We start from the raw sequence: 15,429 nt of genomic DNA, 5'->3' as shown, positions 1-15,429 counted from the left end.
ATGATTCTAAATTCACAAATGTGGTTTTCACTGGCACATTTCATACCATAGAATTACGGGTGTAACGATTCATGTACTCTATATATTGACTTATATTCCTGTGATCCAACTACCGGTACATTGATCTGCGCTCGGCAAGTTGGCCTTCCGGACGACATATATCGATATCACATTGTTTTAAAATGTCAATCGATTGCATCGGTAGTAGGAAATAACACACTAGATTCAAGGACGGAAGAATTTATATAAATGATTCTTTTAGGACTTGTAATGGTAAAGACGTTAGACGTTATTCGATTCGGGCTGCCTGTCGGTGACGTCATCGCCACGCGCCAGTAGCAGTGCGAATTTTTCACATTGGGAACAACAAAACGTAGCGTGGCGGATGACGAAGGAGAAGCCGGCAAGCGAGGAATCATCAAGCCGCAACTGCGTTCCAGTGTGTAAACACTTTGGCATTGCTAAGACGGAGCTGTTCTAAATAAGTTGCATGCTGTTTGTAGGACACCTAAAAGCAAAAAGTAGCAGGTAAACCTACTGTGAAATCAACCTGAAGAGATGTTGGTTGCACTTTAAAGTTGACTATAAATAATGTGCTATTTTTATGTTGCAAAACAGAAGCTGTAGTAGCAGTTAAACCTGCTGATAAAATGTTGGTTGCACTTACTGTACTTTTATTGAAAATGTATTGAATATTGAAAAAGATTCAACCGGAAGTGTTGGTTACACTTAATTCAAATAAATCGTGAATGCATTTCCATTAATTGTTTACTTTGAATTTGTTCATATCCATAATTGATTTATGCCTGATTCCCTTACAAGAAACAACAGAAATCTAGGAAACTTCACCTGCACTGTCCATTAGCCAGGTATTTATTTCACCGTCACTCTGGTCGAATTTTTGGCTCATTCAAAAGATGCATCGTTTGGTGACCTGTTTCTGAAAACTGGATTCCGAACAAGGAAAAGTTTCTCCTGGGCCTAGATTTGTAAGAACACCAAACTGTATTTATTGTGTGACACTCACTTGTAGAGAGTCTTTGTTAATATCAAGAGGGGTTCTGCCAGCAGGCCTGGCCAATGTGGGGTCATGTAGAGGTACTGCTTTCAGGGCAGCTGCACTCTCAGAACAGGAAATGAACATAAAAGTAAAATTGTGCTACCATTTCCTGTGGAAGCACTTTGGCCTTGGATTTATATAGAATTCTCTTGATTTCTACCAATGTGTCTACCAGTCCCTCTCTCCGTCCCTCTCTTTGTCTCTGTCCCTCTCTTTCCTGCTCTGTTTCACCCCCACTGGTCCAAGCAGATGGACGCCCTCGAAGAGTCTTGGTTTCCCGCTCCCTCTGTCATGGATGTGCTTGCTCATAGGGAATTGTCAGATGTCTTTAGACTTAATTAATTCAGAGGTTGCTGTTCTAAACTTACTCTACTTGTAAAGTATCGTAAGATTCTGTTGTGATTTGACACTTAGACACTTCGTAAGAACAAGTATAACCTTCCCTAACAAGAAATGATTTGCAGTAAAATTATACATGATCCATGTTTTTTTTTTCTGCTGTTTTGGACAGTATAAGTCATTTCGCGACTGTAATTGACTTGGGAGCAGAGCTGGGATCAGGCCCAACTCCACACAGGAGACAAGCAGGACCTTTGTGTTGTCAAAACCCAGTTTTAAGAAGACAAATGTAAGTTCTACATTGTGCTTACACAAACCATTATCCTAAACAGGCTGGTGTTAGAATAAACTACCACTAAATCATTTACATAAAGGTAGCCTGAGGTAGTTCTGGGTGAAATGAAGCTGCCATGCAAACCCCTGCAGAGCAGAGTAAGCTGATTCATTAACTGTACAACTGCACAATTTCCAACATGATTTTGGGCTACAAAATTTATAGAGTTTTAATCTTAATCACGATTTTGGCCTCCCACTACAAACGTAGGTATATTAACATTTAAAATGCATACTTCCACCCCACAAATTCCTATGCTGCAAAACAAATCAAGTGCTCCTTATAACCACTGCCTGACCGATCCATCGGTGCAATTACACCACCCAAATGCTGATTGGTGGCAGGGCTTCTATGTGTCCACGGTGGCTGGGACGGAGCAAATAAATATTGCACAACAGCTGGATTAACTGAAATAAATATAATGCCGGAAAGAGCTCAGAGCAGAGGAGGAGATGGAGTGGAAATGAGTGTTTGCGCAGGGGGAAATGTGGGAAATGATTTTACCAAGTGGACTAGTCACAGCTGTTGTGGTGTGTGTCGATGCAACGCATATTTACAGGGAGGGGCACAGCAGGCTATAAATCACATTAAAAACATCCAATAGAGATTTGTCTTAATCTTAATCCTTCTGTAAATCCACTGCAGTAACCAGGGAAAAGGGCTGGAACACAATTTATTTTCCACTTCACTAACATTTCTGAAAACATTACAGTGCTTACTGTTACAGTAAAAATGAACATTGCCTCCTCCGCCAACATGAAACAGAGAATGAGAAATTAAACTCTGGATTGAACAATTTTTCCAAGATGAAATACCCCATACTGGTTTGTATGAAGTTTTGAATGTCATAGCAAAATGACCTGTGCCCTGTTGTCACATGTGAGTTGAAATGGTACATTGGGACCAAAAATGTTTTAATTCAAAGAATACTATAACAGCCACACATTGCTTGAATAAAATGATGTTGGGCAACTGTGCAGGTTTCACTGTGACTATCTGGCTCGGCGTCTCGGAGAAAGTGAACGCTTCGCAACACTGAGTCACCGTGGATTTCACCCTTCTGATCAAAATCGCTGTGCTTAAGACATTCTTTTGTGTGTCCAAAATTAACTGCACGAGACTAGAAAAGACTGCCAGAACCCAAGGCATCATGAGACTTCATCCCCCAAGTAAATACTTGACATTTGCATATTGATAGAGTGACGCTTCCCACATCCATCTCTGTAGGGATCCTTTCAATGAGGACATCGGGCAAAGAACATCACAATCTTAGCCTGTCAGTGCTAACATACACTTTTAGTGGTTGAGCTTTGATGCATCCATGTCAGTGTTAGTACACCTATATGTCCTTGAACATGCAAAGTTTGTCTACAGTCTGGACCTGTTTTCTGTCCGATCTAAAACTTTTGCAAATGTCCCTTTACTTTGTCATTATTGTGAGAGCTAAGAGCTGGTGGGCTACAGGTACACGTGACCTCTGAAGTGTCCTCTTTGTACACTTTAAACACAGGAACAGGCGAGTGCTAATGGCCCGCCCTCACTGTGAATATAGCAGCATGCCTTCACTCTTCCTCTGTCTCCACCACTCACATTTTTTGCTATCAGCTTCCCGTGGCCACACATCTCTATATGCACTCCAACAATAAGCGGACTCCCACCTTTCTTCATAGGAGCAGTTGAATTTTTCATTACATGGCAATCTTCAGACTGAGACTGCACATTTTCTCAGCAAGTTGAGGAGAGCCAGAGGACATTTCTGGGGGTTAGAGAAAGGGGATGGCGGCATTAGATGGGCCAGACGGGAGACAGCTAAAAAAGAAGATGAAAACAGGAAATAGAGGAAAGTGCTTCAGCAGCGGCGGCGGCAGCATCCTCCCCTCTCTGTGCCACCTGCATGGATGCTTGCCACCCACCCACCATGCCTACTGTGGTCCCATTCTCCTATCCACAAAGCTGGTTTTGCCTGATAGGATGATTTGCCACTTCATTACTAATTGATAATCACCAGAGAGAAATGCTCATTAGCCTAAGTGCTGAATAGTGCAGCTAGCATGCTGACATTTTAAGCACATCCATAATGACTGTATTGATGTCTGAGAATCAGTCTCATCTTAACAAAGACAGGCGTTGTGTAAAAGAGATAAAGCTGGAGATAAAGACGGCTTTATGTTATGAATCGTAGCTCCCCGATGGAGAGGTGGAGTGGAGACTAAACCTAACCTGTTTGTGAAGGAGAACAGAATAGATTATGTTAATTAAACTTGAAACCAAACTAAACCCATTCATATATCGTGTGACAAAATCTCAGAAGCCAACATGAAAAGGCTGAGCTCAATTTGCCCTCAACCAGCTGCAACGCACCTCCAGACATAAAGAACCAAGCAGGCCTGGAGTTTAAAGTCCGTGTCCAATCAGCTGTGAGGACTTCTTTCTCCCATTCATTGCGGTCATGCCCTGATGCCCTTTACAACATCTCCGGGCTCCTTCTGCTCCTCTGGCAGCCAGCCTACCACCGGCTGGAATAATATTGTGTAATTGTTATTGACATATTGTCACATAAGCAAGAACGCTCTCCCCCTCCTGTGTAAAATTAATAGCTTGTGACATGCTGGGGGACTCCGGAAGGACACCTCCATTCAAGAGGGCTGAGATACAAAAAGTCTGCAGTGTTCCCACTTGAATGCTGCTTCAATGTGTGTGTGTGTGTGTGTGTGTGTGTGTGTGTGTGTGTGTGTGTGTGAGTGATAGAGAGAGAGAGAGAGAGTGAGATGTCTGGTCCATATTGGAATTATATTAATATAACATTATGTAGACTTAAATGGAAGGTTACAGGCTGCCTCCAGGAGTTGGCTCCGTCAGATCCAGTATCTGACAGATAGATCTGTGTAAGATAACGACTGTTGTTGAAGTGACAGCATCTGAGCCTCAGTCTGCAGCAACAGCAGGCTGCTTCCCCACAAGATCTGCCTAAGTGACCAAAATAGGTCTTGCATTAACATAATAGCTGATCTGGGATATGCATCAGCGGGTAAAGATGATTTGTTGTGAATGTAACAGACAAGTGCACAGAATCTATGCTCATGTAAGTTTGCAATAATGTGTTATTTCACTTTTCATGCCATCCCTGCATGACATCAACAATGGCAGGAATAACTCAATAGAATAATTCCCGGGGAGGGGATTTTTATGTGTTTGGATTGATAATATTTTTTGTTTATAGCTGGCAACACACAACTAACAGCCTTTCTAATATAGACATGTCACAGTCAATACAGTACGTCTGTTGTTTTAGCTATTCTTAATAGATATATAAAGCTTACACAGAGAATGAAATGCACAGATGTAACTCCCCTCACCCCTCCAGTCATAAAAGTAGTTTTTTCTTTTTACTCCCTCTCTTGAATGTTTGTGCTTCACTATGTAGGATGATATATGTGCGCACTGAAAATATGTAAGGATAAGGATGATAATGCCTTTAATGCACAAACACCGAGAGCAAGCTTCATAGGGAAGAAGGAGACATCTTGGGTCCACCAATTAATGTGTGAAATGAAAAAAAAATTTGCATATGAATACGATCTGGATTGTTTTGTAACAAGGTAGAAGAGTAGGTGGCATATTGTGGATTTGAAAGTGGTAATTTTTTACTGCCATTCCAGACACAGAATTTCTGATATATTTGTATGCCGTAATCCATGTGTAGAGAGGATCTCTAAATATATAGGCCTTTTTTTACCACTTCCTATTTCCTAGCAATAAAATCAATACAGCAATATATCAAAGTGGTGTTTTTCCACAATATTGAATATTTAAGCCCCTTTTGATACATAAAAATCCTCCACTTTTCTTCATGTTGCTGTATGAGTTGCCTCCCATTATCTCCGTGCACCCAGCACTATTTCAGTCAGAAGTCATGACAGACAGCATTAGAGCAAAACCTGGTTTGAAAGCTGACCCTCAGGGGTACTGGTTTTAAAGACAAACAAGGAAGTAATAAATTAGATAAAACAATAATGCACAGATTAGATTACCAAGCTGGTGCATAACAAATTGTATTTTCCCTTAAATGGGGAGAATTTCAGTAACTTCTGTAGAATATCTCGTGACGAACCTCATATCATACTGTATAGCCACATCACAATGTTTCTGTCTCCGGGGAACAGACCAGAGGTGGGCGTGGCTTGCACTGGAGGGTTTTGTTTTGTCAAAGTCTGAGAATGATCTGGACCACTTTTCACCTCCCTTGACACAGCCCTGCAAATCTGTTGTAGGTTAAGTGATCCAATAGGGAAATCGTTTTCTCCAGGTCAGAGGTCAAGGTCAGTTACTGACGAGCACCCCTGCAGACGGGGGGTGTGTCAGTGACATCCTCAAGTGCACGTCAGCTTGCTCCAGCTTCACAAGCCTACTGACAAGGTGCTTACACCATGAGTGGCGATTGCCAGATATTTGCTCCTCCCACCAACTCAGCCTTACGTACATCACTATGGATGAGAAGGCCTGTGGTCAATAGGACTGTGCAGCATCATGGGACACCTTGCTGTGACTCAGTCATTCCACGTATGTTTGAGGTTGACACAGGGCCATCAGCAGATGGATTAACATGCTGTCTAGGGTACAGAGGCTACCAGGCCCAGAGAGGAGTCTGTTCCATGAGGTGGTTACTGTCGTTCGTAGTGACCAAAATAAAATCACATGATGCAAATGATTTAAAAATAAAGAAGCTGTAGGCCACTGGCAGCTGGTGAAGAAACTGTCCCTTATTCAGTCAGTTTCAGAAACAATCCAGTAAAACTGAACACAACCTGCCGGTTCAGTGCTCTGTGAGATAATCAGAAATTAATGTATTTACCTGCCATTTAAAAAAACAGAGGTAAGAACATTGTTCATTTTAAGAAACACATCATTAACTGGCAGCACGGTGGTGCAGTGGTTTGCACTGTTGCCTCGCAGCAAGAAGGTTCCGGGCTTGGGCACGGGGTCTTTCAGTGCGGAGTTTCCAGTCAATCAGTGCAATCACTGTCACGTTGTGGAGGGCACTATTGCTCACAAGTGGAGGATGGTGCAGATGGATCAGTGTTACACTTTTCTATGTGCCTGCGTCGCCACACCAGGTTGACAGTGGCACTTTAGCGAGGCAGTAGAGGTGGATGGATGTGGTGAGTTGTGCAGGCTGGGCTTGCAGCCCAACCAGGCCAACTACTACTGCTTATTTTTTATAGTGTACAATCATACGGGAAAGAGGAAAACAAAAAAAAAAAACAAAACAAAAGGAATAACACACACATTAAATCAATTCTATGGTTGAAAAAAAGTCAGCTTTTCTAGACTTTGTCAGAAAATGACAGATGATGAAAACAACCCCCATTCAAATGTTGCAAAAAGAATGAATGCACTTACAAGGAAACCATTTTTTGAATAGAAGGTTTTCATAATTATATACTGTGTTTATTTTCTGTAGATATTTAGTGCCCCTAAGGCACTGAATGCTGATTGGCTGGATGAATGTGTTGCTATGTGTATCTCTTGTTTCAGAAACAGAAACTGACTGGCCAATATTTCTATTGCTCCAGGGGAAAGAGATGGACAGGAAGCATATAATGATTTCTCTCTCATAGATTACATTTATCATGCATTTTAAACAATATAATGATGAAATTATGTAGTTGTTTATTTAAAATGTTTATCAATTAAAAAAAAGAGGCCACTGTAATAGGCCTATGTGCTTTATATATACAGACTGGGTGAAGTGACTTCTTTAAAAGTGAAGTTGAATCTGATTTGCCTCCATACCTTTCATCTCTCCCATATCCAGGGTCTTGCCCAGCTGCTCCAGCAGGTCTGCTCTGGCTGCATTCTTCTTGTGCTTCTTGCCATCATAATGTTGTTGAGCCATGCCAGGGTTGTTGAACCAGGCGTTGCATAACTGGCAGTAGCGGTCTGAGTCCCGGTGTTGTCGTGGAGAGGTCATGGGAGATGTTTCTGGGGAGCTCTTGACGGGATTGGGGGAGGCCTCTGAGGGAAAGACCACAACAAAAAACTCTGAAGTCCTGCAGGTCTGCTTGGTTCAACGAGAGATATTCCTATATTATCTTCTGAACTTTGTCTTCAAACATTTTCATATTTCTTGTTGGTGATACAGATCTTCAGATCTAAACACTATAAGAAGTTATCAAAAGGAATGACTGGCAGAAAGCTGGAGGCATTGCCTTGTTTGCTTGTTTATTTGTGCTGCAGAAGACATTTGTAGCCAGGGGACAGAGACCAACGTAAGAGCTTTAATGAGCAGCGATCAACAGCAATGCAACAATGACGGCAGCTCTGCTAGCGCAGCCCTCTGAATAACAAGCTGTTATCTCCATTAGACGCCTGAAGAGGAAAACCTCAATTCTACTTGACAAACGGAATAAAGAGCCTGCTCCCCCTGTTGTTGCCCACTTGTGCTTTCATGCATGGTTTCAGGCATTAACCTGAATGAGCGCCGCGTTTCACTGAGTGCTTCCCAGCAAAAACAGCCCTATCAGCTTAATCAGTTTTAACCCTCGAGTGCTTGGCCCGCCCTATGTCAACATTTACTGTTGTCCCATTATGTTCCAGTACACCAGTCAATGGGAACTCTGGCGAAAACCCTCAACTGTCAGCATTTTAGCCTTCAGTGAGCTGAGCCCAAAGTAGAGTTTAAATTACATGCCATTATGCAGAATTTAAATCCAGGACTTTATGGTTAGAGGGTGACCTCTCGAGCTAATAGGCCAATATGAACTGTCAGATATGATATAGCGTTTAGTTGCTTTCGGAAGGAGGTCAGAAGTCAGTTACAGTACAGCAGTTATGGATTTAATACCTCGCAAAAAAGACAGGTAGGGTTTTCAAAGGAGTGATGTGTATCTGACATACACAAATAAGCTAAATCCAAAAGGCCCAAGTTTGCAGATATTCTCCAGCCCGGCAGCAGAACAGCCCCACAGACAATATGCACCACAGCCTGTGACGGCTTGTCAGTCAGTAACTACAGAAGGAAGCTTTAAAGTTGTAGAGTAATAGTTCATCAAAGCCTTTCTAGCATATGGCGCAAAGCCTGAAATCAAAGCTCTTAGTTTCAGCAATAACATGCAGGCAATTACCTTCTTAAGCATAGACAGTTGAGAAGGAGAGGAGAATTTAGAGGCTGAGATATTTATTGTTTTTTTTGAGTGGAGATAAAGGAGAAGTCAGAACTAAAGGAGAAAGAAATCACTGATCCACAAACGACAACTTGACTTCAAGCTTTTCACTTTGTTTGCTCCAAACTGCGTTCAAAGATTTATAATAATGATGATTGTTATTTACAGAAGTCAAGAGGAATAATTGAGAAATGTGAATCTAACTTGCGTGCATTGGCAGTGTGTTGGTTTACGATAATCAAGCTGCAGCTAGAAGACAGTTGGCTTACAGCAAACCGAGGAGGGTGATGTGATGGAAAGAGACAGATATTCAAGTACCATTTATAATACTGCTTTACTCAACAAAAACCTAACTGACAGAGTGTCCAGAACATAACTTTGCATAGGGACACGTTCGTCCCATTTAAGTCCTGCTTATAGCACGACTATTGAATAAAGTTTTCTACACGACAAGATTAGATAGCAGACGTCATCACTTCGAAGTGTAGGTCAGCCTGATATGTCGTATTGTTGCTCAATCATCCTCAGAGCCACAAATTGAGCACTACAAACTTTTTGAGACTCCTATAAAGCAAACCTAAGTTTCCATCAGCATATCTTGGTCATTTTTGGTCCCACAATCAAATTCATCACCAGACGACACGCTCTCTGACTCTGGGATGAGCCTACACGATTTAAGTTTAAAGGTTAAAGGTGAGAGGTTACCTTACCAGGTGGCAATATCTCAGGACCACCATTAGGGAATTTTCCTCAAATTTGAAACAAACATTCACTGAGACCCTTAAGATTGACTGAAATGTTTTTGGTGGTCAAAGGTCAAAAGCAGATTTCATGGAGGTGTAAAACTGCAATCTGGCAAATTTAGTTCATCATTTGGCCAAATTAATAATTTCTTAACCAAAAAAAAAAAAAATTAAAACCATTTGTTCCAAATGTCATGCATTTCCAAATTTGAAACATTTTTCCACTATTCAAACTACTCACACTCAAAGTTGACATCTTTTAAATGTTCCTCACATCTCGTTTTAATTTCATTTATGCATTATTCAAACATAAAAGCACCGAACATTTTTGATACATCACAATTAGCCTCGCGGCCGGGGCGTCAGCGTTTCAAACTGTCACTGTCAACTGCCAAATCTGTCATTCATTATTAAGCTTTTTTTTTTTTAACTTTTCAAATTAGCAGTGCAGTCTAGCAGCAGCGTTTCAGCTCTCAGCATTCGTATTCATTTTCATCAGAAATGTCATTTCAAAGTTGACTTAACCAATAATAATAATAATCCTGCTAGAATTGGTAACCTTTGCTTTCATATGTTCAAATGCCAAGTGGAGGAACAAATGACATCTTGAGTTGATCAGCTAACAAACAATATTTATGACCAATGAAAGCTGTAAATCAGTCTGTTTGGTGGTACACAAATAAAATTCACTTACATTTTGAACTCTAGATTAACTCTTAGAATTAATTAACTCTTTATATTCTGAGTTTGCTGTACTGACTTGAATAGAGTAATTATTCTTATTATTCTTTGCCTTACTTTTTTATTGAATTGTTCCAAAATGTGCAGCTTCCTCTTCAAAATCATATTGAATCAGCCCACATGGAGAAGAAATATCTGATTTGGTCGTAACTTCAATTTATGTGTCCTAACTTATCTTTTCACATACCAGCTAAGGTGACAGTCCAGAACAAAGAGCGGCCAAAAAAAAAAAAAAAATCTATAAAAAAGCCTGAATTGTTACTTGGAGAACTGATGGGAATGGACACATTTATCAACAGTAACATTTAACAGGAACATAAAATGTACTAGCTGACTTTGCTCGACCTGAGACAACATGAAAAAAGGATTTTAAAAAAAATGAACCGATTAAATTTGCAATGAAAGTAAGAGAAAAGAGACTCCGCAGAAAATACATCCCACTTCTTTTCCCAGTGATATAAACACATCCCGATATCTGGAATAAGTGACATCCTCATTTCACACACTGAAGCAGATGCATCAATCCTCTCCGTACAAAATGTCACCTGCCGGTGGCGGTGGCGGTGCCATGTGTCGTCTAACAGCACATCAGTTTAACCTGGAGTCTTTTCATTCAATAAAGGGCGGCAGACCCGTCATTCAGAACAGGTTGTGATATTGCAGCAGGGCCCTCCACTCTCATAGATAACCCAGCAGGTACATAAAGGAATCAAACCCTTCTCTCCCATTTAGTGCATCATTAGAGCCGTACTGTTTTACACCCCTCCATGCTTTGATTGAGCTTTTGATCGGGGCTCGTTGCCAATACCAAGAGGCAGATGGTGTTGGCTCGACGTGGCACCTGCCGTGTGAAGGACACTTGAAACACGGTAAAAAGGTGCCCGCTTCTCTGTTTTATAGGTTTCAGAGTCAGGAAGATAAATACACACCTTATTTTGCTGCACACGGATCACTTCATGAGCTGTGAGGGCAGGAATTGGGTGTGTTTTCAATCTGCTTCAAATCTGGCAGGTGTATTTGTGAAATATAAGAAAGTATGTTGTTGAACTTTCAGGAATTGGGCTGAGAGGTTCTTTGGAAACATTTTAAATAAGAAACTTTCAACGACAAGAGTCTTAATTAGGGCTGGGGCGATGATGTCATGCTCTGCTAAAAGAAATGGTTCATCACGGCAGTACGACAGCTGGGCACAAGAATCCAAAGCTCCTCAAAAAACAGTAACAGCACCGACTTGTTCACTTTCTCCCACACCAAAGCATCGTGCAACGCTAACAGGAAACTGTACAAGTAGGCGTGAGATCAGGTCAGGCTCCCGGTTCCAAACATTACAACAGTGAAATGAACATTCAACTGCAGTCAACACACAACACACACATTAACAACTTCTTACTCACTGACAAGGATTTCACTTGTGAACGTCTGTTCGAAAGAAAGCTTTCACATAAACGTAAGACATCTTAGATCTTTACCTGCTGTCCTGGAAAATGAAGTAAAAATGGAAGTCTTGCATCTATATTTTTGTTTTGTGTCAATTCCAAGAAATTCCGTTTATTGTGAGTTTATTGCACATTCACTGATGGGTTAGCAATAGCTTGGAGATTAAAAAAAAAAAAGGTTTTGCTCAATACATCTATTTGGTAAAATACACCTTTTGGCAAAGTACTGCTTGAAGGAAAAGACGTTAGTTCCACTGTTGTTTGGTAACTGTGCCACTACACTGGTTCTGGGGACTGGAGCCCCTGTGGCAGGTGTTTAAATTGGAAGACTGCAGTAGCAACTACACTATCTGAACTGAAGTAACCTGAAAGTCTCTTCAGATATTTTCTCAAAGGACATTTCTAGCAATTAGGTTTATTCACACAACTGCTGCTCTCTAGGGAGATGCATAACACCCTTAGTTATATAAAGACACTGCATTCATTTCAGATGAATTACACAAATTCACATTTCAATATTATAATGCCTGCCATGTATATTTAATAATGCTATTTTCATGTGTGAATGTGGCCAAATGGAGCTAAAATCTCATCAAGACATGACTTGAGGTGCTGTGAAACAGGCCAGTAAAGAATAAATATGGTTCTGTTTGAACTGTGAGTTGTGCAAAGATAATCCAGTGGAGTCCAAGAGGACAAATAAAGAGCTGTGAATCAGCATCATATGCCCCAGATGCGATACTGTGTTGTCTTTGTCAGTTGTCAACACAAAACAAAATCAAATTGATTTATTCAGATGAGATTTTTTTGGCACGTTTTACGGTTAAGCATACAGTTGATTCAGAGATTCAGCTCATCATTCTGGTTTGAAGAAAACTCCAAAAGTCCAGTAGAAATTGGAACATATGCATGCAACATTCTCTCAACAGAACTTGAATTTGTCATCTGACATGTTCTAGTTTATGTCACCGAGCCATATTTAAGAGCTAAATGTTCCCTTCATTTGCATGAGAGAAACATGCCTGATTCAACATAAAGAGCATCATTGAGGCCAGGGTATGAAACCCTGCCTTCTTTTCCTCTGAAGGCTTTTGTGGGTCCATGTCTTCACTTGGGGCACAAGGAGGTTCGTTTCTACAGATGAGAAGAAGAAATGCGTGCGCCACTGAACTGAACAGCATGCCAAGTCCTGGCACAACCTGGGCTTTAAAGGGAACGACATGAGGCACTCTGACTGGTTTGACTGATGTCACGCCCGACACATGCCTATGAATACTTTAGTTTCTAATGGTGGCCTCTTTTTGCTGTGGTTTGTACTCTGATTAGGTGCCTTCTAAATACCAAAATGAGGCTGACAGTAAACACGTAACACCATCCGCCAACCACCTGACGCCATAAATCGCCCAAATAGGACCGAAAATCTCTGACTTTGATTGGATCGAAATCTCTGTGTGCTCCAAGACTTTGATCTCCTTGTTCTGTCGTTCATGTCTGACTGCTTTTTTCACCACAGATGCAAACACATATACAAAGCCTACAAACACATTCTGTCCCTTTCACAATGCATTCCAGTCACAATGTTACTGAATAGGAAAACAACTCTTGGTGGTCAAACTAAGAACCAATCATGAAACAACTTAAAACAAGGTGCCACACTCTCTTGAAGCATCCATAATCTTTATGCGATCGGATAAACAGCTGTTGAGATGATCAATGAAAAAAGGCGCTCCTCTCGTTTATAGACACAACACATAACTGCGCAAAATCACACCTGAGGCTTCGTTCAGTGATGCTGTTACATTTGTTACTGTAGATAGTTGTAAGGACAGTAAACTAGATAAATGAGGGACTTCCTCCCTGCAGAAAGTGCGATTTAATACCTGCTTCACAATCATGAAATATGAATGTCACCACAGTAAACTCTGTGAACAGCAGTCTGTTGTCATTTTCTCCCAACCTGCTTTCAATCAGATCACCATCCAATACAGTCCACCTCAAATGATGATTTCCTGATGTTTGGTGCAGTTACTGACAATTTCAGATTTGGGCTTTTCATTGAAATTAGTGTCATTTAGCAGATGCTTTTGTTGGTTTGCTTTGTTGCCAGAATTGGAACCAGCTGCTCGACATGTTCTTTGTCAACTGACACCTCAGAAAGGAATGAGTCACAATGTTTAGGGGAGGTAGATGAGTCTTTTGTCAGAAGCTGGCAGTGACTCGAACATTCTGACAGAAGCAAGGAGCGTGTCCACCACCGAAGCCCCAGAATCGAATGACTTCTGTCAAAGGTGGAGGAACAGAGGGAGTGAGAATTTGCAATCTGACTATAGATTGCAGATAAGGAGGCAGGCGCCGCTGCCAAGAGGACGCTATAATAGTCCTGGCGTGAGATTACAAGAGTCTGGACCAGAACCTGATCTGCTTTTTTAGTGAGGAATGGCTAAACTTTCAATGTGCTTGATGGTTGGGCCTCCAAGTATATATCACAAAACCAGCTCTTTTCACTACTTCCAGGCAGTATGTAACAATAATTCCTATTAAGACATAAAATACTTCAACTTGTATCTTGATTGATTCATGAATATGAACTGAAATGGAAGAAAAAAAAAAAGAATAAGTTTCTCCATCAGAGTTCGATGAGTAAAATCCAGAACCAAAATATGCAGAACGGTTTAGATCTTTGTTTTACTGCTGCACCACCTTCGAATGTCAGCGAAATGTAAAAATCTGACCTGATTGCTGAGTCAGCTAAGTTGATAGTTGGAGAAATAGCAGTGAAACAGAATGGGTTCATTTAAAAATATGGCTCCATGTTAGTGCTTTGATGAATCTGCTTTAACTGTTGATTAACTATTAATAGGTTGTGAAATTTAGAGTCAGCATTAATAGTAAAGGAAACATTTGAGCTCCAGAATTCACCAAATTACTTCCTGAAGGAAGGGACATTATTTCCCCCCATGGAGCTGCAGTTGTTAAAGGAAGTGACATTCGTGGGAGCTACTGTGCCCACAGCCTTGATTATCAGAAACTGGCCAGAATGTGGAAAAAGTTCTTGAACAAAACCCAATGATCCATACAGAGGAATATGAAAATACATGTAACTGTGATTGAATAAAACATTCAAATTTAAAATAAACATTCATTCTGCTTGCCTGCGCTTTAAAATAGCAGGAACTGAATAGGAATTGCAAAGTATTGCAACACTAGTTGATATTCAGCCACAAATGCTTGCATATCAAGAGTGCTATATGGGTCAGTGAACAAACTCCAATTCACACAGCCAAGCTTTAGTAAAAAGGCCACTGAGGGGTTAGTTGTTAGCGTACAGAGGCGATATAATATGGAGGCAGAGGGTACGGCCTGTTAGAAGAACATGAAACATTAATTTCAACTGTCAGATGCAATTCTTTTATCTTCAAAAAGATAAAAGAGCAACAGCTTACGCAGGCTTTTTCAGCACAATCATTGTAGATTGATGACAGTGCAGTTTTAAAATGTTTATCATGGGTTTTGAACAGGGGGCTATGGACCCAAAAGGATGATTTACAACATCTGCTCGGAGGAAAATAAGCATCAAATCCATTTTATGAGGTTCTCTCATGTTAACAGCAAT

At 40.8% G+C, this 15,429-nt stretch overlaps 1 protein-coding gene across 2 annotated transcripts in view; it reads right to left on the bottom strand.

The window, feature by feature from the left end:
• Positions 1-15,429, bottom strand: part of LOC147260515 (zinc finger matrin-type protein 4-like) — a 236,373-nt gene that overhangs the window by 124,050 nt on the left and 96,894 nt on the right. For both annotated transcript variants that reach the window (XM_086207136.1, XM_086207137.1), the window contains exon 5: positions 7,527-7,748. In XM_086207136.1, the coding sequence (XP_086063262.1) occupies positions 7,527-7,748 (222 nt within the window). The remainder of the gene's footprint in view (positions 1-7,526; positions 7,749-15,429) is intronic.

The sequence above is a fragment of the Aulostomus chinensis genome, chromosome 6, assembly GCF_037954235.1.
Source record: "Aulostomus chinensis isolate RoL2024-O1b breed Wild chromosome 6, RoL_Achi_v1.0, whole genome shotgun sequence".
Taxonomy (NCBI): domain Eukaryota; kingdom Metazoa; phylum Chordata; class Actinopteri; order Syngnathiformes; family Aulostomidae; genus Aulostomus; species Aulostomus chinensis.
This window is presented reverse-complemented; position numbering and strand designations above follow the sequence as displayed.